This window comes from Panicum hallii, chromosome 5 (genome assembly GCF_002211085.1).
Source record: "Panicum hallii strain FIL2 chromosome 5, PHallii_v3.1, whole genome shotgun sequence".
Taxonomy (NCBI): Eukaryota; Viridiplantae; Streptophyta; class Magnoliopsida; order Poales; family Poaceae; genus Panicum; species Panicum hallii.
Genome location: NC_038046.1, coordinates 925,834 through 953,305, shown reverse-complemented (window position 1 = coordinate 953,305; position 27,472 = coordinate 925,834). Strand labels below are relative to the sequence as shown.

The following is a 27,472-nucleotide window of genomic DNA, read 5'->3' as shown; positions in this document are numbered from 1 at the left end:
AATTAAGCAATTGTTTCCTATACTCAAGTTCAAAATAGAAAATAAATAAAAATCTTCTTTCAAGCTTCATCACTATCTATCAAGTAAATTGGCGTTTTTCACACAAATATTTTATTTCATTAAATTTTAATATCCATAATATCCGTAGCTCGATACCAAAACCGATTTACAGAGGCAAATGCACTTTCAAGAACACAGTACCGGCTGTCAACCTACTGAACCCATTCGCTGACTTATCTCCGTACTGACACGTAGCCATGAAATACTTACGTGAGCCTCGGATGCGAGGAGCATGATGGCCAAACCAAGCACGCATCTCCTCAGCATCATTTAGACACACAGATGTGTGCAGTAAATAAATGAAAAAAAACGTCACAACAGATAGATGCTTTATGAATAATTATGATGTTAGAGTGGGCTCATTTCATGATTTAACATGTCGGAAGGAGCCCAAAGCAGCGTTTTAGCCGGCCGAATTGAGCCTGATTCGATGGCCATGCGACAAGCCCAATTAGCCTAGTAGTAAATGAACACTGCCAGATTTAGTTAACCCACGCACCCAAACATAAATCAAAAGAAATTCATTTACGTCCCCAAAGGGTTGGTCCAGTGGGCTAAGACCGCTTCTCGGCGGCCTGGTGGTTCGCTCGTGCAGCAGAGCCCACTGATGGCCCAGTCCAATAACAACCCTCATGAAGAAAAAGAAAAAAAAAGCTCAACCTGCCGGCGTCTAGATACATAGTAAAATTTATGTATCTAGAAAAATCAAAACGACTAATAATTTGCAATAGAGAAAGTATATATATGATGGTAGCAATTCAAAGAGTAAAGAAGGATATGATGACCTCTACGCAAACCGATACTTCTTTCCATTGACGATTTTCACTTGGGGGGCAGCGTCGACCTCGCTTTTCAACACAAGTCTTACCCACTGTCTCAACGGAATCAACAGGACACCAAAATGCCTTAGGCACAAGTCACCTGTAGTTCAACAATTCGCACACTCAATATCTGATGCAAAAGTTTAAAGCATGCACAACAATAAAACTTCATGGTACTTATGTGATATATCAGAAATCAGAATACCTGTTTGGACAAACACTCTTATCTCCAATAACTTTGCAGTCAAGCACACTGGATTGATACCTATCATGGCCAACTTCAGAAACAGTTCTGTCCAACACATCGAAGAATAGATTTAATTGAAAATTATAGTTGATTCAAGCAGCTTCAGCAAGTCTCGTGGCCAAGTGCACGCTCTAAGCATGAAAACATTAAATGACAAGCACATAAATATCAAGAAATAATTCTAACATACCGCTTTGTCTTAAAATATGCCAAGACATCGAGAATCACATCCCATGGTAGGGAGGGCGGGGGTTGTTTCTAGTTCTTTGTATATCATAGAAGCTCATGCCAACAAATTTCCCGTAAAAGTCAACAGGGGCCCCCAATCCATACCTAACCAGATGACATGGACATTGCATTTGCAATGCAAAACAGATGGGAAAATTAACCTCAACCGCGTAAAAGGAAAAAAATACTAATAATAATAATCAACAGATATACCTTTAGAGATTTTACATGTGGAGCAATGCATTCTCTCTTATCCATTAATCGAAACTAGAGCTAGCATGGGTATGTATTTCAATAAAATAGAAAATCTTGAGAGTCAAGAGAGATAATCCATTCTAGCGTGCAAATTTTAGACTAGAAGAAAAATGATGTTCTATTTAAATTAGACAAACATAGGCCAATTATGACACATGGCCAAGAGGACAACAAATATCTTGGTAAAGGTAGAAAATGGAAAGCATGTTATTAAGGTAAAAAATTGAATAATACAAAGCAATCATAAGTACAAAAAAAGGTAAAAAAAAAAGGAAGCCCCCCCCCCCCCCAAAAAAAACACACACACACACACACAACCACACCCCAACCCCAACCCAGAGGAAAAATATGTTAGTTTAAGGTATAGAAGGTACACTTGTCTGCCTTCAAGTTCTGTAACTGTTCAAGAAATTTACTCCATCTCAGCAACATCCAAAAATGCTTCAACCGTTCAAGGATTATACTCGTTGGCAGGAACACAATTCTTTCCTTAAAAAAAAAGAAGATTCATGCCAACAAAGTTCCGTTCTATGTTAAAAAGTGACTCACCTTCCCAATCCTTGCACATAGAAAAAGTTAGAGGTCACACTGGAGCAAAATTATGAATCTGCATGGATTATGGATCAAGAGTTAAATAAAAAACATCATTTCTATCGTCATACTTTACTGCATATAGGAATAGAAAACATTAAATAATCATGTCATAATTCGAGTGTACCTCATAGACTGCATATAGGAACAGAAACACACTAAAAGCAATTGTACCATAATGCAAGTGTACCTCACAGATTTTACAAGTGGACAACCTAAGCTCTTCACTATCTTCAGTTCTGCTTGAATCATGGGTCAGTACCCCACTTGGGGCCATCAATTTGCAAGAGATACCACGTCCTGTAGCTACTACCTTACTACCTGGTAGAAATTCTACCTCCATCTCATGATTGAGACGTACAGCTTGAACATCAAGGCAGGCAAGGCCGTGATTTAAATCGTATTTTCCCAAAACCCTATGACAACATTACCTTCATGGCGCACTTCAACCTATATCCATAAAATAAGAAAATAGTACACAATCAATTATCACAATTATATTAACTATAAACAAGCAAAATTGGTAAAGGACGAATAGTAGCACGGACCTTCAAGTTCTTACAGTCTCTTATTTTATCGTATAAACATCTACCAAACTTTCTGAAATGAGAAACCTTATAACACACCCTTGGCATTCTATAACTACTGCTTAGCATACAAATCTCTATATATGATTTCCGCACCAAAAGATGGCCGGAGAGGGTGGCCACGTTACGGGCAATTCCCGACCGTCGGATCAGCCAGGTGGACGGCCCAGATCGTGCATGTTCCAGTTATTTTGCAAAAAACTCTCGAACCCTAGAGAAATCAACCCGCAGTCTAGCTTCCTCTCTCAGGTAATTTTATTAAAAAATCCATAACTTTTCTTAGAATCAACCCGCAATCCAACCTTGCCGGTTTAGGAAAATTTGCAAATAAAACCTTAAGTTATGATAAAATCAACTCGCCGCCCTAACCCTCTGTCAGGAATTTCTTCAGAAAAACCCTTGGACTTTAATTAAATCAAACCACGAACCGTTCCATCCATTACTTCTACATGAGCAACATTATACGTATAATTTGAACACCAAAACGCATTAAAATAAAAAGTTGTTCAATATAGAATTTGATCAAAAATTCAAAAACTACAACTTCATCATAGAGTAATTTTTAAAATTCAAAAAACTTTCGCAATTCTTTTGCACAAATGCTTGCATGCGATCCGTTGTACCTACAATATGGACACCAAAATATCTTCAAACTAAAAAATGTTCAATATAAAAATTGCTCAAAATTTAAATTTATAGCTTTATTATATAGTACAATTTCAAATTCAAAGTTCTTTTACAATTCATCTGCATAAATGTTTCATCTTTACATAAAAAAAATTAATACAAAAATTGCTCAAAATTTAAAACCTTAAGCTTTGCTACACAACAAACTTTTAAAATAAATGATAACCAAAAAAATTATAACAAAGAACACTAAATATAATAAAAAAGATAGTTCCCTTTCATTCTAAAAATAATATTCTACTTAAATAGTAGCGTCACGACAATAGAGAGTTCAAAATATATACCAAGTATAATAACTACTGCAGACCATGGCACCTACATATACAAATAATTACTAATCCGTGCATTAACTAAAGTTTGTATCAACTACAATCCGATGATACGAAATACAGGCCCTGGGAAGCAAAGCCTCGCGCTTTCTAGTAACACAAAACTTCCTACGTAATATATCGTTGATACGACAATGTACAGATATATATTCAGAAAACTAAGAGCAGCATATGCAATCACCATCGTACACAACAACCGAGACAACACTTTTAGACAAAGGGTCTGTTTAGATCAGTTTGAAAAACGCAAAAAAATTTTTTGCAAAGGAATCTTGCTAATTTGAAGTACTAAATGAAGTCTATTTACAAAACTTTTTACATGGATGGGTTGTAAATCACGAGACGAATCTAATGATGCTAATTAATCCATGATTAAGCAATAATTAGCGGAAGGTTACTGTAGCATCACTGTTGCAAACACATGGATTAAGTAGGCTCATTAGATTCGTCTCGCGATTTACAACCCATCCATGCAAAAAGTTTTGTAAATAGACTTCATTTAGTACGCAAAATTAGCAAGATTCTTTTGGCATCTTTGCGTTTACAGTTTTTTTATGTTTTTGCAAACTGATCTAAACAGACCCAAACTTGACGCAACATCTTTACGGAACTCACTCCAGACACCTTGTTTTGAGTCCTGACCATGTCACCTGCTTAAAAAAAACATGAAATGGCACGACTTTAAATGCTCACATAAAGCTTATAAAAACATATGCAAAAATGAGGAAGAAGCAGACCTCACTTCAATGATTCGGTTGTCTCTCTGCCATCAGTGCAAGTTCTTTTATTCTTCACTGACCTTCTTGTGCGATCACCAGTCCACCACCACCCGCTTTAGCGTGTGTTCGTTTTCTGCCTTCTAAATTTTAGACCCATCACATCAAAGAGAATCTTATCATTTAGAAGTATTAAATAAAGTCTAATTATAAAACTTTTTGCACAGATGGGTGCTAATTCGCGAGACAAATTTAATGAGCCTAATTAATCCATAATTTGCCACAGTGATGCTACAGTAATCATCCGCTAATCATGGACTAATATACCTTATTAGATTCGTCTCGCGAATTAGCCCTGGGGTTCTGCAATTAGTTTTGTAATTAGACTTTATTTAATACTTCTAAATGACAAGATTCTCTTTGATGTGACCCCTCTAAACTTTAGACCTCAGAAAACGAACACACCCTTAATCACCAACATTTTTCCAATACTGTTGTTTTTTTAAAAGGAAAATGTGGGTTAATACCAGTAAAGCAACGCCGTAAAACCATCACAAATCACTAACAAAAGGGTCACTAATATGCATTTTTTGACAAGGTTGATGGGCCTTAACCTAACATTAGCTGCAGTGTAAACCCAAAATCAACTTTGATAATGCCAAACCAAGAAATAAGCAAAATACCTTTTGATTGGTTTGGTAAAGATATCTAAAAGGCAGTTGCAGAAAAAGACCAGTTCTTATCTCAACTACAGCATGGAGGACTAGTATGAAATACCTGCTAACTGTTTTTCAACTGATCTATGAATGTTTGTACAAGCTAGTCTGTTCCTTAGGTTTCAAACAGCATTCAACAGCATATTTCTACATCTATATATATAGAGACTATCATGGAGAGCATTTCCTCAAAACTTGACACAACTGCAAGCAAGGAGCTGACTTAAGACTCATTTTTTTTTTCTGTGCAGGCTATATCATTCTTTCCATAATAGTCAATTCTAGGTTATCCCTTTTCTCCACTGGACCATGTCTAATGCATTCTCAAATATTCATTGTCCATCTGCAATGACCTAAGGCGATGCAAACATGTACGGGGATCTTGAAACAAAAAGACGATGTTTTCAGCAGTATATGAGCAGTTTTAGATTCTAATCAGAACAAGGTCACTGCAGTTCAGTTGGCGCAGTGCGCCCTCCAAGAAAAACTTGGCACTCTACAATAGGATCCGTACGAACCAAAAGAATAATGTGGAACTGAAACTGCACAAGGATGGAGAGCTGTCGGCAAGTACTTGTTTCAAATTCTGATGTTGGCATTGTGCCGGATCATTAAAATTACAAACAAGCAAAATATACCCGAACACAATAATCAAACTCTTCTGTGCGAATAAATCAAACTATTAACCAGGTCTACACTACACAGTCTTCCAATAAATCAACACATATATACTGCTGGTTCAATCAAGAAACATGATTCCACCTCCAGTAACAAACAATTGAAGTACAGAAGTGCGATGCCGGTGTTCCCCTCGGCCCCGCAAAATTCTTGGTGAGACCTAGGTTTCAGGTGGCCGACGTTGTACAGCAGGTAGGGAAGATGTGGAGGCGGTGGGAGTCTACCTGTTTGTCGTCCGTCCGGTGATGGATCCGACCAAAGCCCTCGTCGCTTCACGGAGGAGGGACACGGCGAGGGCTTCCCACGAGGGCGGCGGCCAGGGCGAAAACAAGTAGAGTCGTGTGCCGTCCACCAACTCGAATTGGGCCTGATAGCCATAATACCAGCCCATTCAAGTGTGGGCTCAAAAGGAATGAACTAGATTTTGGCCCATGAAGCTATCCGCAGCCCATCAATCAGAAAGGGGGAAAACGGAGAGCCAAATGTTCCTTGACTTGTCTCCGGATTCCATGCATCTATGCCTCTAAATTCTAAAAATCGCCCCCGTTTATCCGGCCCGTGGCTTCACAATCTGCATCACATTATTTCATCTTCCTTCTCCCTTTGCGCAGCCGCTGGGAAGGGAAGGGAAGGGAAGGGAACGATCGAACTGCAAGTGAGCAGTGGGCGTGAGTCCACCCACAACCTACCCCCCCGTTAAGTTTCAACGACCAACCCCACATCCATCGCAACGCATCGTCGATCCTTCCGCGTGCGCCCTTCTTCTTCCTCTTCCTAGCTCCTCCCATCGATCTATCGCGTCCTGGTCCTGGTCCTCGTCCGAGCTGCTGCCGCTGACTTTGACGATCGCTTTAACGCGCTTCCGCCGCCAAAGAATGACGCCGCCCGCACTGGTCAGGTCAGGTCAGGTGGCAGCTGCGGTTGCGGCCAAACACAAAAGTCAGAGGAGCTGAGGAGGTAGCCGATAGCCGTGCCTGCACGATCCTCCGTCCCGGCCGTTTCGCGCATCACACACCTTGCCGTCGTCCAAGCCAAAATCCGGACGGACACATCTCACTCATCTAGTCGCTGATGATGCTAGCTTCCCTTGCCTTCCCTTCCCGAGTAAAAGTCATTCATGCGCGGTGGTTGGGGCTCATATCCATCAGGGGCTTCCTCCTAATGTTTCACAGTTCAGGGAGCTACTTCGTCAAACCTGTACCAGCCTAGTAATTTCTTCTTCTTCTTTTTTACTTTTTTTTAGCTAAAAATTAAATTATACTACGGAGCAACTTCTCCACCCAGAAATGATCAAGCAAGAAGGAGAAGAGTAAAATGCATTCCAAAGTCCCCTCAGAAAACGATGCATTCCGATGAGACATGTAAGCTGATGACAGATGAGCATATCCGTTGGCAAGGAAAAGATAGACATAGCAGCCAAATAGTAGTCTTGTGCTTGCAAAGTGGTGGCTTCAGGACTCAAACTTTTGGAGGAGGATGCTGAAAGTGAAAGCCAAAGCCAAAGCCGTGTGGCGAGAACAGAACAATCCCACCTGAAAGTCTGAAACCCTTTTCGTGCCCAGGCGATTCAGTCCGCTACTTTTCAGCGAGTCCAAGTAGCAAATCGTCATTCTCTTTCGTTCCGCCGGAGCTCGCCAAGACTTTGTCACCTCTGCATCTACAGGCTCTTGGATTGGATTGGTGCCAACCACCCCCACTGTATTGTAATCGCAAGAGATTTTGTTCTCACCAACCTTTAGGTTTTCCCAGCCGCTGACCAAGACTTTTGACAATGCTTTGCACTGACTGTTTCGCCGCAACTGTTCAGGAACATGAGACTTCGATTATTTTTGGTGGTGCCTGGTAAAAGCAAGCATCGTTTTTCTGTGGATGAATACACATCACTGGAGTAGGAATACGTTTAGCCGAAATATAGTTAGCAAAAGACTACAACTAGTCAGTCCAAGTCTTGCAAATAATTATCTCAAGAAACGTCTTTTCCTGGTTGTTGTCTTCAGCATCCGTAAACTTTTTCAAATCTGTGCCTGGATTGACCTATTTTCCTTTACTCATTCAATCCTCTTGAGAAAACGGCAACAATGTGTGTAACTTTCTTAACTGACAAAAATGTACAGGGCAAATTGCACACCAACTGGACCTTTCTTGTTTCCTTTCACCAAAACAACAACAACAACAATTAAGAGCTTGCTTGGCTAATTTCCCAGATATCATGGATTGGGAGGAACACCTATCCATCCAAATAGGATCTAATATAAGATGTAGAAAAATATATTCCTTATTTAGTTAGTAAAGCTATTGTCATTTTCTTTTTATATAATATGTATATACAATGTAGTAAAACTCATGTTTCATCTAAATTTGTGTCACCGACTCACCATTTGAGACCATACATACCATCCAACTTGACTTTTAGTTGCTACCTCCTCTATCCGAAGTTACAAGGTGCGGATGTTTCTACGAGACTGAAACTCTGCACAACTTATCCAACACCAACTCTGAAAGTCCGAGCCAAAACAAAACACACCACCTACCAAAATGTCTAGAGCTCTACAGGCTGTTTTTTCGACGGCTATGTTTTGTACGAATTTCACATCGAACCTTTTTTTTCAGCAGAGACAAAATAATTTATAATTTCCATATGAATTGACAAATATTATTGTTGAAACTATACTGTAGTGCTATTTTGGAAAATTGCATAAACCTAGAATTTCAGTGTCCTATACAAAGACAAAAGAATCTTTTAATTTCCTACGGACAGAATCACGGAACACATAGTTGATCTAGACAAAATTCCCTAATTTCTTTGAAAGTGTGCTAGTGTTTTAGACTAGATAGTATATAAACCTAGAATTTCATCGAGGTGCTCGTGCAACCAACCAAATAAAGTTTTCTTTCAACGGATTCTCCCATTGTCTCCCCAAATGTTGGGGTTAATTGATTATATTAATTATCAATTCCCAAAAGCAGGGGGGAGAGTGCGAAGCCGGGTGGACCCACCGACCGTTTCGTTCCCCGGCAGTAGCCACGAAGGCTCCACACGCCATGCCCCCCTCCCTTCCCGGCACGCGTCAACCGGAAGGCGAAGCGGCCCCCTGCAAGCGGGCCCCACCGGTCAGCCCCCGTCGGCGTCAAACCTGGAGCTGATAAATAGCCGCGGCGGGGGGAGGTGGTGCTCCTCACCGGCCTCGGCGTCGTCGCCTCTCACCCACCCACCCGTCCGCCACCCACCTCTTTGCCCCCCTCGCGAATCGGAGACCACGTACACTACCCCGCCCGCCCCCGGGCAAGCGAAAGCTAAGAGCGGAACAAGTTTCTGCGACGGAGAGGAGGACTGGATCGCGGGGCCATGTCGCTCGACGAGGTCGCCGACAAGGTATGCGCGCGCCCCTGATCTACCCGCGCTAGTTGGGGCGACTCCTTGTGGGGTTTTGGCGGCTGGGCGCCCCAATTCTGCCCAATTTGCTTCGAGTTGCGCAAGCTAGTTTGAATTTTCGAGCTCGGCGAAGTGTTTGGTTTTGCTGGTTCTGATGAATGCGTGGTTTCTGTGTGCCAGGAGGCGTCATCCCCCGAGGAAATTCAGCTTGTGCAGTCGGATGCCAAGTTCCGGAGCTTCAGCCCGCCGCCGATTCCGATCCCAGCTGCTCCGAGCATCGGATCATTGGTCGACTCGGTACGTGCGGACTAGCAGATAGCCGAAATGTGTGACCATTTCGATGCCGTCTCTTAGCTTCGCGTGATTGCGTAATATGTAAGGGTAGCTTAGTAACTGACTGGAGTGTCCTTGAGTTTAACGTCTTCTGTTTTTAGGACTCAGTGAAATGTCTTCTCGAACAAGCTTTTTCAGTAACCTACTTATCGTGTAAGTTCAGAGATTTTCGGTGCCAAAAATACCAAATGGAGAAGACAGCTTTCCCCATTCTGTGGCAAAACATTGACTTTAATGTTTTTAGTATTTTCTAATTGTATTTAGTACAAACATTTCACAACATGTGAAACTTGATTTCAGCTTGAAAGCCACTGTTGCAAGCTCCAGTCATGCCCATGAATGAATGAGCTAAACCACTTGGTTGCCTGCAGAAAAGCTAATATCTTCAAATTTTAATATTGGACTATTTTGCAGTCTGAACTTATTTAATCTCTGAATTGCTAGATAACCTGATCAGCATTTTTATTGGGTTAAACTTTAATCCTTTCAAATAAAACTTGAATGCCTTAGTTACATAGCTCAAAAGTTTTGATGGGTCTAAATCTGAGTTGTTCTCCTCTCAAAATCTCAAGGCTTGATCTGTGAGGCTAAACTAAGCTAAACATGTCATTACAGACTTACACAAGTCCTGATACATTTAATTCTGGTGGCAGTTGATTCATTCATAATGGAAAAGAGAAATGTGGTTTTCTATAGCTATCAGACGCCCAATTGTCTTACACAGTTACACTCACACTGACAAACCTGCTTGTATTTCAGGTTTCTGATGAGAGATTAGATGTCATGGCCTCACATCAAAGTGAAAATGGATCCATCTCTACAGCTAGTTCTACTGTTAGTTCACTAGAATCAGAGAAAGCTGCCTATGAATTTCTTGCTCAAACTCCTATCAAGTCAACTGATGCACACCTTGTTGAGTTTTCAGAGGCTATGAGAAGTAAGGATAGACATACTTTGTTCTTTGCATGAAGCCTAAATATAAAGCAGATGTAGAGCTTTCCACTTACTATCAAAATAATAATTGGTATAATTATGCGAATTTGAAGCTGTTGCGAAAGCCTTACGACGAGTGGCTGAAGGCAAGGCTGCTGCTCAAGCAGAGGCGGCAGAGTGGAAACGCAAGTATGAATTAGAGATGGCGCACAAGCAACAGAATAAAATCAAAGGTGAGATTTATGCATTTGATTTTGATGACTATTGCTACAAGCTGCTATCTTTGCTTTTTATTTGATGTTTAGACATATACAAACTATGAAAATAGCTCAAGATGACCATCTTCCCCCATTAGAGGATAGAGCTATGTTTGTTATAGGTCATTTGTCTCCTAAACTATTCATAGTGATGAATGAATAAAGATGACATCTCCTGTAAATTGTTTCATACATTCCATTGGTCTTCAGTCTTTACTGCCATATATCTGGAAGGCTGTAGAATTTACATTTTGGATGCATCCATACCATATCCAATTTTTGTATATTATTTTGTTAATCTAGATTAAAAAAGATATTTCTGGTCAAACTTAGATGATTGAAAGCACACTGAACTTCCAGGCACAAGTTGAGGGAATAATTCAAATATGCCACACAGTAGAGTGTTAATTCAGGATTTTAAACTCCATGTCTCACATATGGGTTCTGGGACCACATGTCAGTGAAACCTGGAGTGTCAAATACCACATTTGAAGTTTAAAGTAATAACATCATAGTGCTTGTAGGTTTATACACAGCAACTCCAGGTTACCCATTGGTGTGGTCCAAGCGAGTTACTACACATGCATAGGCCCATCCAACAAAGGGCAGGTTTAGCAAATTTGGGCTCTGGCCCCTGGGATGTTCGACATGCTTCACATAAGATTTGCCTTTTGTGACTGGAGCGGATGGGGGTTATCTTCGTGTCATTGAATGGATCTCAAAATTGTCAATACAAATATTGCATTGCGGGATGCTATATAATTGAACTTTGCATATCTATACTGTTTGTTCCTCTTATATAACTGGAATGCTATCTTATGCAGGCTGTGGCAGTTGTATCAGTTGTATCAGTAATGACTTAGACAAACTGGCCAGTCAACTAACCCTGGACACAGCTGCATCTGATCAATTAGGATGTTGTGGAAAACATGGTATATGTTCACATGAGGTTCTCCAGGATGAAGTTCCTGGACCTATCCAAAGACCTAATCACAAGATGGTTGGGAGAAAGGCATCATTTAAACTTTCATGGGGATGTAATGGGGATAAAAATGGCCAGCATAAGCATGATTTTGTGTCCTTTGAAAAAGGTGATATAACAACAGCAGAACGGAGCAATAAGCAGGTTGGTTCTTTAGTTTTGTTCAATTCATTTTGGAATGGAAGTGAAGTTGGTCAAAAATTCTTGATCAAACAACTTTTGCTCTTCTCTCTTTCACTGATGACAAATACTTTGCTTTCAGATCTTACTGAAATGGGAATCACAACCACAAACAGTGCTTTTTATAACTAAACCTAATTCCAACTCTGTGCGTGTTCTTTGTGCAGAAATGGTCAGGTGTGTTCTCTTCCCTGCTTTGCAGTTTGCACCACCATTAATTATCCATGAGCATGCTTAAGAATTTTTCCATATTTCTGAAATGAGGATTACAAGTTTATGTTTTCACCCTGTACTATATGAGAAGCAATCACTTGTCTTAACTAATTAATTTAACATTTTTAGGAACCAATACCCTTAATATCTTGTTTTGACTAATGCGATCAGAACTTATATGGTTATATGCCATTGCACATAACCTCTGTATTGACTCAAGTAACTGAAAGGTTTCAATTATTTGTCCACAGATGGCTTAAGGAGCATAAAAATATAAATGTCTTTGTTGAGCCACGTGTTAGCAAGGAGCTTCTAACAGAGGATTCCTCCTACAATTTCATCCAAACATGGGATAATGGTAAGAGGTTTAACTCATGCGATGCACTTCTTCCATGTGCTCCAGATCTTGCAGTTCAAAACATAGATTACTCAAGATGTTCTTCATTTTTGTGATGCGAATTGATAAGTGTATACATGTTTTTGCTAGACTTTATATGTAGATGTTGTCTTATCCTATTTACCCCTGTAATTTCTGATGCCAGGTATTGTCGTTATATTGCTCAAAGTCAACCTTATCGCATCTTGACAAAGTCATACTACGCCACTATATTTTAGGCTAAAATATTCTTTGGCCTAAACTGAGCATAGCAAAAAAAAAGTGTCTCCTTTAACATCTTTATCATGGAGGAGATGACCCCGTATTGGCAACTGAGTATAGTATTCAGCTGTGTTTGTATCATAATGAACAATGCAGAAAATGTTTTGAGTCATGCATGCTACATGTGCTACAGCTCTCTTACAATTGCTACACCTTATTATGATTACTTAGTACATTTAGTGTAAAACATACTTCTCTGCTGTAGTATTGTATTTATCAACACTATTCATCTTGCACTTTCTTATGGTCATGTTTGAGATCTACTATGTAATTCCTACAGTTTGTTTATTGATCTAGCATTTCCCGTGTTCTGCCCAACTAATTAGAAAATTCTTATAGACGAGGAGATAAAGCTGCTGCACACGAAGGTTGATCTCATTGTAACTCTTGGAGGTGATGGAACTGTTCTGTGGGTACGCATCCATTTTCTTGTGATACATCCTTACAAAATGTTATAGAGAGTCCAAAACTTTTTTTTTCTTTATCCTTCTTGATGTAGTGGCACCTTCAGTTTTGTGGTTGTTGGGCCAGATTGGCAAGAAAATAACTAGATTCATACAACATTATCTGCAATATCCTCTTTCTTTTTACTTTTCCTAGATATAAAAATTATGCAAAATAATCTGTTACATGTTCTGTGCACCAATAATTCAAAACTACTTGGACCCTGGCATCATATCAGTTTGTTAGCTTAGCTAAGTCCTTTTGGTCCATGGCTTAAGTTGGCTATGGAAGACTAGTGCATTCAATTACAACTGATGCTGACAGCAAGCAACTTAGCTTCCAGACACTTAAGCTTGTAGGTGATGCAACCAGCCAGCATTTATTTCTGAGGTTGGTTGCTATTCACTCCCTGGTCATGGTAGTGTGGAGCTTCATCCTACATACTTTTAACTTTCAGAAAATAAATTATTAATCCTGTGCTGAGTTTTTTGAAAATGCGGAGCTTTAGGAGAATCGCATATATCTAGCAATTGGTTGACTGACTGTCTTTGTCTCAACCAGCTAAAATTTGATCTGTTCAGAACATCTGGGTGATCAACCATTTCATGAGAACTCACATTTTTTGTCAATGCACATGGTTTAAGTGGTACCATTACATCTGAAAAGAAAGGCCTGTAGATATCTCCACTGCAAGTTTTCATGACAGTTATTGTACTGTTCCGAGCCAGTATTTATGGTGGTCTTATTTTTATTGAACGATGGTCTCTTCTTTTTTGTAAATGAAAGATGGTAATTCATACTATTACTACAAAATTCTTAATCATGCGCTGACTTTTCAATATCAAAGCGTAGGGTACTAATACAATTCACTATGAGAACCACCTTAGCAGCTTACCTGTTCCATTTTTTGTATGTTTTATTAATCTTTTGCATGCTGGCTGCCTTCCTCAACTGCTGGAGTCTTCTGATCGAACAATCCTTACTCTGATAATAGGAACTTGTTGCTTCTCATATTCTGATTTGGATTTGTACTTTCATTTAGTTTTAGTTTACTCAATGCTCTGCTACTGAAACTAGAAATTGACTTGGGCCCTCTTAACAGGCTGCATCATTGTTCAAAGGACCAGTTCCTCCAGTTGTTGCATTCTCCCTTGGATCACTGGGCTTCATGACGCCTTTCCGTATCCTTTATCATCAGTGCTGGCACGCTCTATCCAGTATAGCTAGAATGGCTGGATTTTGCTTGATCTTGGAAAACCAATTTCTGTTGGAAAATAAATGGCACGTGAAGCATTCTTCTCTCTAATTGACAGTCCCATTTTTATCTATTGCATTGTCCTTGACATGTTCTTTCAGCGAGCGAGCAATACCGTGATTGCTTGGACAATGTGCTGAACGGACCATTTAGCATCACACTGAGAAACCGTCTGCAGTGTCATGTAATCCGTGATGCAGCAAAGGATGAACTCGTGACTGAGGAGCCAATCTTAGTGTTAAACGAAGTTACAATCGACCGAGGAATATCATCTTACCTTACCTACCTGGAATGCTACTGTGACAGTTCTTTTGTTACTTGCGTACAAGGAGATGGACTAATCATATCAACTACATCAGGAAGCACAGCATATTCACTAGCAGCTGGAGGATCCATGGTCCATCCGCAGGTATTCCCTAATTCATATCTGTAAACTGTAGCATTTCTTGATAAATTGTAGTCTTAATTTTTGGATTGCTACACAAGTCTTGCTATTTCGCCGTGGCGTCTAATGTTAGCTTGTGTATGCAGGTCCCAGGGATCCTTTTCACCCCAATCTGCCCGCATTCCTTGTCATTCAGACCTTTGATACTGCCTGAATACGTGACTCTGCGCGTTCAAGTGCCTTACAATAGCAGGGGGTCTGCCTGGGCATCTTTCGACGGCAAAGATCGAAAGCAGCTATCACCTGGCGACGCTCTGATCTGCAGCATATCTCCTTGGCCTGTGCCCACAGCCTGCCTGGTGGACTCGACGACCGATTTCCTCCGCAGCATCCATGAGGGCCTCCACTGGAACTTGAGGAAATCCCAGTCATTTGACGGCCCGCGTGATTGATGCAACAGTTTTTGCAGTTATATCAGTCCAGTGCCAGAATTCTAAGCTGGGTAAGGCACTGATGGGTGTGTTCTCTCAGAACAGAAGCATTTCCTCCAAGTGCAGCTAACAGCGAGGCGAGAGGATAATTGTACCTACGCGACGCGAGTGTGTTCTCCTTTACCATTACATAAAAATATAGAAGGTTGCATACATGTAGAGAGTATAGTGCAGAATCCAAATATACTACTGGCCACATGAGTGTGTGCAGAGGCATTTGAACTTGATAACGGCACATGTGGTGGATGATACCAAATACATTGATCTGGATAAAGTATGGGGATGGCAGCCACTCAAAAATGTAGAGCACGCCCCCAATGTATGTATGTATACATGTGGTATGCCCCCACGATGGAAATGAAATAATTTGTGTGAGCCATATCTGAAATGTCAGCTTCTGTTACGGCTTTGTAGTAATGCGATCTGGCAGAAGTTGTGATGGGGAAGGCTCATCCTTTTCCAGCTTCCATACTGAGAACTGAACTGATGAATGGAGTCATGGACCCTGCATGCTCCCCCTGCTCTTCCTGTGACGGCCAGATGGGTGCCTGTCCACTTGGGGAGATGGGAGATCCGTCACGCATTTGAACCCGTGATCAGGATTGACAAAAGCCTGCCCTAAAAAAAGGATTAACAAAAGCCGAGTAGCTTTCGATGTGATTCTCTCGGCTGTTTCGGCCGCGGCGCGTAAACTAAAAACGACCGGCGCGATGATCCTCTTCTTTAATCATTCCACAGGCAGCTGCCGCCTGCTACCACCACTACCTAGCGAGTGCGCGCACCGTCGCCTCAATCGCCGTGCGGTGTCGTGTTCCGGCGAGTCGGATTCCTCGGGCGACCCCACCGACCAGCGGGAGGGAGAGATAGATGGGAGAAGGGCCATCGGCCATGGCCAAGGCCAACCCGAGGACCGGAGAACGTGAAGTCTTTTGTTGCTTTCTATCTGTCCAAACCTACTACCCCCTCCGGCGAGTCACGGGCCGCAACCCTTCCCTCCACTCCACGCACGCCAATCCAACGACGCCCTCCATCGCCGCGCCCCTTCCACCACCATGCACACACCCAAAACGCAGCTCCGCCGCACTGTACCACCTCATCCTCCATGCCACTAGATCTACCACCTCGCCCTGCCACCGCCACCGCCACCATATCTATCCCGTCCCGGAAACATTCTGCACGCGGCAGCTAGCAGCTGCAGAAATGGCTACTTCCCCTCCTGCCCTCCTGCTGTTCCCGTTAACGCTGCTGCTGTTCATTGGCGGCGCGCCAGCGACGGCGCGCGCCGCCGACATGCCGATGCCGGTCAACGAGGAGGTGCTGGGGCTGGTGGTCTTCAAGTCGGCGCTCTCCGACCCGTCCGGCGCGCTGGCCACGTGGACCGAGTCCGACGCCACGCCCTGCGGCTGGCGCTGCGTCGAGTGCGACCCGGCCACCTCCCGGGTGCTCCGCCTCTCGCTCTCCGGCCTCGCGCTCTCCGGCCCCATGCCGCGGGGCCTCGACCGCCTCCCCGCGCTCCAGGAGCTCACCCTCGCCCGCAACAACCTCTCTGGCCCGCTCCCGCCGGGCCTCTCCCTGCTCAAGTCGCTCCGCTCGCTCGACCTCTCCTACAACGCCTTCTCCGGCCCGCTCCCCGACGACGTCGCGCTGCTCGGCTCCCTGCGCTACCTCGACCTCACCGGCAACGCCTTCTCCGGCCCGCTCCCGGCCGCATTCCCTCCGACCGTCCGGTTCCTCATGCTGTCCGACAACCAGTTCTCCGGCCCGATACCGGAGGGGCTGCCCAAGAGCCCGCTGCTGCTCCACCTCAACATGTCCGGCAACCAGCTCTCCGGCTCGCCGGACTTCGCGGGCGCTCTCTGGCCGCTCGAGCGGCTGCGCACGCTCGACCTGTCCCGCAACCAGTTCTCTGGCTCCGTCACCGACGGCATTGCCAGGCTCCACAACCTCAAGACCGTCAGCCTCAGCGGGAACAGGTTCTTCGGCGCCGTCCCGCAGGACCTCGGCCTGTGCCCGCACCTCAGCACCCTTGATCTGAGCTCCAACGCGTTCGACGGCCACCTCCCGGACTCCATCGCCCAGCTCGGCTCGCTGGTCTACCTCGCCGCGTCCGGCAACCGGCTCTCCGGCGACGTCCCCGCTTGGCTTGGCAAGCTGGCCGCGGTGCAGCACCTGGATTTGTCCGACAACACGCTCACCGGAACGTTGCCGGACTCGCTCGGCGACCTCAAGGCACTCAAGTACCTGAGCCTGTCCAGGAACCAGCTCTCCGGCTCCGTCCCGGCCTCGTTGTCAGGGTGCAGCAAGCTCGCCGAGCTGCACCTGAGGGGCAACAACCTCAGCGGCCGCATCCCCGATGCGCTGTTCGACGTCGGGCTCGAGACGCTCGACATGTCGTCCAACGCGCTGTCGGGCGTCCTGCCATCCGGCTCGACGAGGATGGCGGAGACCCTGCAGTGGCTGGACCTCTCCGGAAACCAGCTGACAGGCGGCATCCCCACGGAGATGCTGCTCTTCTTCAAGCTCCGGTACCTGAACCTGTCCCGCAACGACCTCCGCACGCAGCTGCCGCCGGAGCTCGGCCTGCTCCGCAACCTGACGGTGCTCGACCTGCGTAGCACCGGCTTGTACGGGGCGGTGCCCGCCGACCTCTGCGAGTCCGGGAGCCTCGCCGTGCTCCAGCTCGACGGCAACTCCCTCGCTGGCCCCATCCCCGACAGCATCGGGAATTGTTCTTCACTGTACCTACTGTAAGTCGTGTGTTGAGTTTGCGTTGGTGTTGCATGTTGTGTCGCGTCTGACGACCGACTGATGATGGTTGGTTGGGTTTTGCAAATGATGAACAACAACTGAACTGATCGTGCAGGAGCTTGGGGCACAACGGCTTGACGGGGCCGGTCCCGGCGGGCATTGCGGAGCTGAAGAAGCTGGAGATCTTGCGGCTGGAGTACAACAACCTGAGCGGCGAGATACCGCAGCAGCTGGGCGGGCTGGAGAACCTCCTGGCCGTGAACATCTCGCACAACCGCCTCGTGGGGCGGCTGCCGCCGTCGGGTGTGTTCCAGAGCCTGGACGCGAGCGCGCTGGAGGGCAACCTGGGCCTCTGCAGCCCGCTGGTGACGGAGCCGTGCAGGATGAACGTGCCCAAGCCGCTGGTGCTGGACCCCAATGAGTACACGCACGGCGGCGGCGACAACAACCTCGAGACGAACGGCGCCGGCGCGGGGCTGCCGAGGAAACGGCGGTTCCTGAGCGTGTCCGCCATGGTGGCCATCTGCGCGGCGCTCGTGATCATCCTCGGCGTCATCGTGATCACCTTGCTCAACATGTCGGCCCGGCGGAGGGCCGAGGCGGCCGGCGGGGCCCCCGAGCAGCAGAAGGAGCTGGAGAGCATCGTCACCAGCTCGACCAAGTCGTCTTCCGGCAAGCTCGCCGCCGGCAAGGTGGTGACGTTCGGGCGAGGAAGCAGCCTTCGCTCCGAGGACCTGGTCGCCGGCGCCGACGCGCTGCTGAGCAAGGCGACGGAGATCGGGCGCGGCGTGTTCGGGACGGTGTACCGCGCGTCGGTCGGCGAAGGCCGGGTGGTGGCGATCAAGAAGCTGGCGACGGCGAACATCGTCAAGTCCCGCGATGACTTCGACCGCGAGGTGCGCGTCCTGGGCAAGGCGAAGCACCCGAACCTGCTGCCGCTCAAGGGCTACTACTGGACGCCGCAGCTGCAGCTGCTGATCACGGACTACGCGCCGCACGGCAGCCTGGAGGCGCGGCTCCACGGCGGCCGCGCGCCGCTGACGTGGGAGGAGCGGTTCCGGGTGGTGTCCGGCACGGCCCGCGGGCTGGCGCACCTGCACCAGGCGTTCCGGCCGCCGCTGATCCACTACAACGTGAAGCCGAGCAACATCTTCCTGGACGAGCGGTGCAACCCGATGGTGGGCGACTTCGGGCTGGCGCGTCTGCTGCCCAAGGCGGAGCACCGGCACGCGGTTATGATGGGCGGGCGGTTCCAGGGCGGCGGCGGCGCGGGGTACGTGGCGCCGGAGCTGGCGTGCCAGAGCCTGCGGGTGAACGAGAAGTGCGACATCTACGGGCTGGGCGTGCTGATCCTGGAGCTGGTGACGGGGCGGAAGGCGGTGGAGTACGGGGAGGACGACGTGGTGGTGCTGCAGGACCAGGTGCGGGTGCTGCTGGAGCACGGGAACGCGCTGGAGTGCGTGGACCCCGGGATGGGCGGCGACTTCCCGGAGGAGGAGGTGCTGCCGGTGCTGAAGCTGGGCATGGTGTGCACGTCGCAGATCCCCTCGAACCGGCCGTCCATGGCGGAGGTTGTCCAGATCCTGCAGGTCATCAAGGCCCCCGTGGGAGGCAGAATGGAAGCCGGCGGCGGCGGCTTCTGAATTCTGATCGATTGGATTCGATTCTGACACCGTACGTCGTCGTCTCGTCCCTTCATTCTTCTTCTTCCGTTCATTGGCAACGGCATCTGGGTCGATCGGTCGCCGGCAGTGGCACGGCAGGCTGCAACAAGTACTGCTACTCATGTGCATTCATCCTACTAGTAGATTGGTAGCTAGCTCAGTCAGTAGCGCTCTTTGCCATGCTCACTTCTACTCAACTACTGTACTGTACCGTGCCAATTTTTGTTTCGCTTTTGGATGTCAAATCGCCACGCCTCCTTCTTCTTCTTTCCACTGCACTGTGCTGTACCAGTACCACCACCACATGCAAATGCACTTACCCTGCCTTTTTTTCTTCTTCTTTCCAACTGCATGCAAGTGAAGTCAAGAGTGAAGAGAGGAGATCATCCATTGGCACCCAGTGCTCTGTCCCGTTGTTCTCTCTTAACCGTTCTCTCTTACAGTTTGACACGTCTCGATCGATTGTGCCTGCCGGCTGCCGGTGGGTGAGGTGTAGCAGGGTTGGCAGCTTGGCGCGTTGTTGCCCTAGCTACTGTACTGTTCCTTGTTGCCTTGTTCCATTTCCGTCTTGCATTGGGACGGAGGCCCCCGTAAGGTAAGCACCTGCTTGCATCGGGATGACTAAAATTTAACGTCACATCAGATGTTTGAGCACCAATTAGAAGCGTTAAATATAAACTAATTATAAACCAATTGCACTAATAAAGGCTAATTCACGGTACGAATTTATTAAGCCTAACTAATTCATCGTTAGCACATGTTTATTGTAAAATCATAAACTAATCATGCTCAATGAATTTTTCTCAGTGAATTAGACCCCATCTGTGCAATTAGTTTTATAACCAATCTATATTTAGTACTCTTAATTAGTATCGAACATGTGATAGTAACCGGCAAGCAAAGAGTGATCCAAACACACCCTTAAATGACGGTGATAGGTTGAGCTCCATGAGGCATGTGAGCATACTGCAAAAGTGTGCGTGAGCTCGGGGGGTCCACCGCCCGCCCCTACACACGGCAAAGCATCAGGCCTCCGCCGGTATCATATATATTTTCACATACCAACAGTGTGCATGTGGGTCCTGGATGTATCAGCAGGATCGATCTTGGATGAATAATTATTATGCAGGCTTTGGCGCCATTGTATTGCTTGCTTGGACGGTTGGATCATATTCATTCTCTTCAGATTGACATCTGTTCATGTTCATGTTCATGTTCAGCCCGATGCGTTCTTTTTTCATTTCCTTTTTTGCAACAAGTGCACTGAACGACAAAACTGACTGAATGCCTAAACGTTTACAAGTGCTCAGGCAAAAAGAAACGATAAGCGCGCGTCTTTCCTGACTCGTGATATATTTTATATGGTTGTTTGTCTTGGCCTAGCTTTGCCTTTCTTCTTAATTCGTATAGCAGTTAGCTGATGATCCTCATGTTTTTACCGGGCTCATTCAGACATCCACCTCATGCTACATTGTTACTCCTCAAAGGCAGTACGTTTTAGCAGCGCCTGGACCCTGCATCCCCACGTCTAGTGGGCGCGCTGCATATTCAGATCACTAGTGGTACTATTTGGATGCCAAATCGTCACGCCCTCGTCTTCTCCTTTCCACCACCACCGCATGCACTTACCCTGCCTTTTCTTATTTTTCAGATCACTTGTAGTAGTATTTGCCTATTTGGCCCCATCCCACTTTAGTTTGCCTTTTTTTGACCTGTCAGCTATTTTTACCCTTTTCGACATGCACGCCAGGCCACTGGTGCATTGCGTACGATGGTATCTTATGATTGACCCCGTGCCTTGCCTGTGGGTGCGATTAGCAGCAGCAAACAGTGTCCATGCTCAGCTACGCCCTACGATATATATATATCTGTAGCAGCTAGCGTGCAACTCTTCAGAGCGCCTCATCTGCATCTGCACTGCTTCATGTCCATGCATGGCCTGCATTTTTCTAGTTCAGCTCTACTCGAGGTAGAAAACAGCAATCCTGTCCCATACTGCCGTTTGCTGCCTGCTGGTCGATCTCCGGAGCGGAGCACATGCCATTCTCCTTCCAGAATTTGAAACTACTCCGGAAGCGCGCGCGATGCTGAAGGCCAGGGTAATTCTTCCTTTCGAGGTGGAGCACAGGCGGGGGCGCACGAGTGAGTCCAAGAGAAATTGTTCGGTTGGTTTGCGTCGCAACAAGGCAGAAACAGGCAGAGCGTCTGGCAAGGCAGGCATTAGTTCTCGTCTTCTCGGAACCAGCAGCGTCACTGCCCTGAGGACTGAGGTTGGGGATCGGAGATTATTCAAACTTGTAATGTGATTTCATCATACTACTATAGTATAACATCTCGGAACACGGGGTCTCACAGGATGTCTGACTCAAGACGGGGCAACGCCATACCAGAGTCTTGTTCCTTCCTGTTGCACGTCCGTATGCTGGCTGTAAGCAAATTCTAACCTTGGTTTGAATTTTGAACGTGAGCAGACAACAAGGTGGTATTTGATTCGATGTGGCTCCTTTCTATACCTGGGCTAAGCTTAAGGCCCAACTGGTGGTCTAGGGCTCGCGCTGCCCCAGGAAACATGGCCCATCAGACAAACAACAGCCGCCGCCCACGGAAGACCGCACCGAATCAGACAGAATCCGCGGGCGTGGCATGCACTGCCTGCCCCGCCCCGGAGATCCCGCCCCCCGCCCTACCAAGGGAGGAGATGGAGACGCGAGCAGGAGCGCGTGCCCCACCGGCTTGCGCATCTGATTCGATTCGACGCCGGCCCGGCCCCGCCGATGATCCTCTCCTCACACTCTCAGCCGGGCCATTTCTTCCTTGACGAAGCCGTTGGTTTGGTTGGTGGCAGCCGCCCGGCAGGCAACCTCGTTGGTTGAAATTGACGGCCGCCAGCATTTCCCCCGCCGCCTGCTGCTGCTTCGTTGCCTCCGCCCAAAGCCCTCCTCTGACCTCTCCCTCCCCCTCCCCCTCTCCCTGCTGCTGTGCATACATAACCCACCGCCACGCGCCACCGGGCCCTGCCGCTCCCGCTCGCGCGCTGGTCACTCCCCTCCCGTCCGCCACCGCGCCGAGCCACCTCGCGCGCCCCGCCATGGCCTCCTCCCTCCCGCCCTCCACTTCGCTCTCCATCCCGTCCACCCAGCCCGCTCCGCTCCAGCCCCGCATCCACCTCCCTGGCCAGCCGCCCCGCCTCCCCCTGCTCCCCTTCTCGCGTGCCCTCCCGCTCCCGCTCCGCCTCCGCATTACGCGCCCCATCCTCCCCGCGCTCCCTCACGCGCTCTCTTCCTCCTCCGGCGGCGGCGACGACCACGGCCACAATAACAACAACAGCGGCGGCGGCGGCGGGGATGGAGAAGGGGATGCCGGCCACGGCGACGGCGGCGCGCCCGACGACAACCGCGGCGAGGCGCTGTTCGTGCTCGCGCAGCTGGGGAGGAAGCTCGAGAGCCTGCCGTCCGATCTCGCCGCCGCCGTCGAGGGCGGCCGCGTCACGGGGGAGATCGTGCGACGCTTCAACGAACTCGAGGCCTCCGCGCTCTTCCGCTGGCTGCTCCAGTTCCGGGGCTTCAGGGAGCGCCTCCTCGCCGACGACCTCTTCCTCGCAAAGCTCGCCATGGAGTGTGGCGTCGGTGTCATCGCCAAGGTTTCTTTTTTTCTCTCTCCCAAGCTTCTCCACCTTTTTTTTTTGTAAATAACTCCCAATTGCCTTATGCTGGTACGACTACAGTGCGTCCAACTGTAAAAAATACTACCGCCAATTTAACGCCTTTTGAATTCGTCGTTTCTTCAGACTGCAGCAGAGTATGAGAAGAGGAGAGAGAATTTTGTCAAAGAGATTGATATTGTCATAGCTGATGTGGTACGCCTAACTGTTCTCATCTCATATCCTCCAACTTCATTTTTTGTCATTGTTCTTTGTTTTATGAATTCTCAACTATAATATCATACTAAGCTTGAAGTTGAACAAATTCTCAAGTGTGACTTTTGCAGCAGTACACTAAGTTTGGAACTGAAAACAGGCAAACTCTAATCTTATAATCCGGTGCTCCATCCAATCTTTTTCACTTTACGTCCTAAAATCTTTGCCGTTGAACTTTCTGAAGTTTGACCCAAACATATCCTTGGAACCATCAAAATTGGCTAGGTAAAAAGTATCTTAAACTTCAGAAACTCTTTAGTAAAATTGTGGATTTATTAGCATCAAGTAACACGAACTTAGAGATGTTGTCATAAAAAAACAAGGAAGTTTTATCTCTCTCTCAAAATTTCTGAATAATAGCTGGTTTCTGCGGTTGGTTAAACTAGCTTTACCAGAGGGCTCTATGATATTAACTACATGTGTGTAGTAGTAGCACTCTTTGTTCAAATGGCTGGTTATGGTTAGGACATATATACGCTACTGGTGAAATTTGGATGTAGGATCTGGTTCATCTAATGAGGATGAGGCTTGTTATCTTGTTGAATAATCATGTCTAGAAGCAAAACAATTGCAACACTCCAAATATGTTAGAACTCTGGCTTTACGATGGAAGCCTCCTGTTCTTTTCTCGTTCTTTTAATTATTACTGAAAAAATGGAAATATATTTGTCAATTTTTGTGACCTCAAGTTTTTAGTGGTTTCACTTTACCAATTATAAGAGTACCACCATCTGATACCACATGATTTTTACCTGATTATTGTACTTCGAACTCCTCTGATATCAAATCTAATTCAGTTGTTCCTTCTGATACTACCCAGGTCATGGCAATTGTTGCAGATTTCATGCTTGTCTATCTTCCTGCTCCAACTGTATCTTTGCAGCCGCCACTTGCAAGGAATGCTGGAGCTATTGCCAACTTTTTCCATAACTGCCCAGATAATGCTTTCCAAGTAAAGTAACTGTTTCCTTTTCCTAGAATTGAATAGAGTCATAGACTTCCTATTTCGTCCCCATGTACTCGAAAACATGTTATGCCACTTTTTTGCAGATTGCATTGGCTGGAAGGTCATTCTCACTTCTGCAGAGGCTAGGAGCTATTCTGGTAAAGTAGATTCATTGGCATCAATAGTTAACTACTGTGATGATCAGTTAACTTGATTTATTTGCAAGCTATGTTGATCAACTAACAGCAGTGCCTTCTTTGCAGAGGAATGGTGCAAAGCTTTTCGCAGTGGGAACTAGTGCTTCTCTGGTAAGTTTGTTTATTTCATAGCTATACTGTGATGAACTTCATTAGCAGTCTCTTTTGAGCTTTTGCTGTAAAACTACCGTTATTTTCTTTTCTGAGGGATATACAGTTGGATGTGATCCTATTATGAAGTAACATTTCTAGAAAAGGGGGAGTTTATGCTAGAAATATGTTACTTTTATGTGCAAAAATTATTTGTGGAACAAGTATTTCATCATGTCCCATGAGATAGTTTTGTAAGGTCGCAATGTCTATGAACTTGTCATCTTTCCCAGATTGGCACTGGTGTCACCAATGCTTCGATCAAAGCAAGGAAGGCTGTTGATAAGGACCTTGAGGACGAAATCGAGGATATTCCAGTTGTATCAACTAGTGTTGCTTATGGTGTATACATGGCAATTTCTAGTAACCTCAGGTAAACAGAGTCCCAAAATAGTTTAACATACAATACATGCTTAAGCTCTTTAAATATCTGATTAATTTTGTCCTCGGGCTTTGCAATGAGAGACGGAGTTGGTTAGCCCTTCAATCGAATTTGCAGTCTTGATTCTTTCCCCCTTGAGACAGACAGCCACTGTAAAACATTTGGCAAACAGCCACAGACGATGCTCGTATTAGGTTTGCTATTCACAGTTCCGCTCCCTTTTAACATCAGAAATATGTATACTTCATCAGGTATCAGATTCTGGCTGGTGTGATCGAACAGAGGATGCTGGAGCCACTGCTGCATAACCACAAGCTACTACTGAGTGCAATGTGCTTTGCCGTTCGTACAGGCAACACATTCCTTGGCTCTTTGCTGTGAGTACCTTTCACCTCGCTCGAATTTGAAATATTGTATCCTGTTACTGTGGTATCACTTAATCGTTGAACTTTGTGAACAGCTGGGTTGACTATGCCAGATGGGTGGGCGTCCAAAAGGTTCAAGAAGAGGCCTAAAGTTGCAGCATCTTGTTTGCATGTTCTTCTGTCGCTAGGAACATTCGAAACACCTTAGATCCCACCAGTATGCTGTTCCCTTCATTGGAAGCCAATAGGATAAATTTCAATTTTGTTTGGTAAGCCAGAAGTAGAGAGATCTGTCGAATTCTTGTAAACAACGTCGTTGTACCTTGTTTTTAATTCCAAATCTGCAACTTGCAAGGGCTGTTATTTGGGGAAATATATAATACTGTACTTCCATGATACTGCCAATGAGTTTTGACCTTAGGAACTTTCACTTGTCCTGTTCCATCTGTTTGTATTTTTGCCGTGTTTTGTGTTTCCTGCTCAATGAGAAGTCTTTGGTTGTTTCGTCAGTTGAGTGCTGTCACATTTATGTCATAAGGATGTATATGGAATTTATGCCATATTTAAGGATGGAACCGGATCGGATACGTATGGAAACGGATTCAGAGCGGATACATCTGGAAACACATTCAGATATCTCGGATATCCATCTTCTCCATTCTCTACGACGGAAGTAGAAGCGGATTGGATATGTACGGAAACGAATTCGGATATATCTGGATATCTATTTTCCTATTTCCATTCCACATTTGACTACTGTTGCAGATTCCTTCCGAGTACATTCAGGCGCTGCCTGACATATGGTATGGTGATACTTGTCGACTGTAATTTAGGAAGGGAGGGAGTAATATAGTATGGAGATACTTGTCGGGTAACATGATGGAACGTGAATTGTTCATTCGTACGTTGGACCGTGGTCAAAGAGCAAAAGGATCGTGCCAGGCTCGATTCAATGTACAACGTGGCCCGTAAGCAAGCACAAACGGGCCTTACACCTCATCGAAAGCCCATGAGCCTCTACTTTACATGGGTCGTCCAACCCAACAAAGTCCAGTAACCACACTAACAAGAGCCGAAACCCTAGTTAACGACACCAACCATCGTCGCCTCCTCCCGATCGCAACAACCGACCACGATGCTCCCGTCGCCGCAGCCGCCCGCGCTGTCCGGCGGCACGATGTTCCGCCCGTACAAGATGTCATGGGCGCATGTCGCCCGCGCGTCGGACTTGGGCAAGAACGACACCGTGTTCACCGTGAAGACGCACCTCGGATACCAACTGAAGCCCGGGGACTATGCGCTGGGGTACGACCTCTACGGCGTCAACTCCAACAACGACGACTTGGAGAGATATGGGCAGAGCCACGAGATACCTGATGCGGTGCTTGCCAAGAAGAGCTACAAGAAGAGCGCAGGTAAGCCGCAGGACGGCAGTGAGCGAGACGGCGTTGACATGGAAGAGATTGCCATGGGGATTGGATGCATTGACCTGAATCCGTCCGACGAGAAGGAGCTTGATGAGCTGCTCGAGGACATTACCATTTGATCTTGGTTATATGAGCTGCTAGCTAGGATCATATTGTGCAGTCTGGCAGCATCTGCAGTACTTCTGATATTTGAATAATTCTCGGTTGTGAACTCGTGATAGTTACTGAAGCATGTCGAAAAGAAACAAGAAAAGCTAG

At 46.2% G+C, this 27,472-nt stretch overlaps 3 protein-coding genes across 3 annotated transcripts; all 3 read left to right on the top strand.

Moving 5' to 3' along the window:
• Positions 1-9,086: 9,086 nt before the first annotated feature.
• LOC112894615 (probable NAD kinase 1) lies at positions 9,087-15,807 on the top strand. Its single transcript, XM_025962379.1, has 11 exons — positions 9,087-9,288; positions 9,469-9,585; positions 10,381-10,558; positions 10,668-10,787; positions 11,636-11,937; positions 12,056-12,150; positions 12,438-12,544; positions 13,184-13,257; positions 14,391-14,469; positions 14,645-14,952; positions 15,075-15,807. Exons 1-11 carry the CDS (start codon positions 9,262-9,264, stop codon positions 15,378-15,380), a joined length of 1,713 nt encoding a protein of 570 aa, XP_025818164.1. The 5' UTR covers positions 9,087-9,261; the 3' UTR covers positions 15,381-15,807.
• Positions 15,808-16,426: 619 nt separating this feature from the next.
• Positions 16,427-19,958, top strand: LOC112892037 (probably inactive leucine-rich repeat receptor-like protein kinase At3g28040). Its single transcript, XM_025959090.1, has 2 exons — positions 16,427-18,166; positions 18,283-19,958. The coding sequence occupies exons 1-2, from the start codon at positions 16,620-16,622 to the stop codon at positions 19,808-19,810; spliced, it is 3,075 nt and encodes a 1,024-aa protein (XP_025814875.1). The 5' UTR covers positions 16,427-16,619; the 3' UTR covers positions 19,811-19,958.
• A 2,749-nt stretch (positions 19,959-22,707) lies between these two features.
• Positions 22,708-26,224, top strand: LOC112894297 (protein RETICULATA-RELATED 4, chloroplastic-like). The gene is made up of 8 exons (XM_025961954.1): positions 22,708-23,471; positions 23,619-23,687; positions 24,568-24,699; positions 24,798-24,851; positions 24,957-25,001; positions 25,274-25,413; positions 25,674-25,799; positions 25,883-26,224. Exons 1-8 carry the CDS (start codon positions 22,920-22,922, stop codon positions 25,935-25,937), a joined length of 1,173 nt encoding a protein of 390 aa, XP_025817739.1. The 5' UTR covers positions 22,708-22,919; the 3' UTR covers positions 25,938-26,224.
• The last annotated feature ends 1,248 nt before the right edge of the window (positions 26,225-27,472 follow it).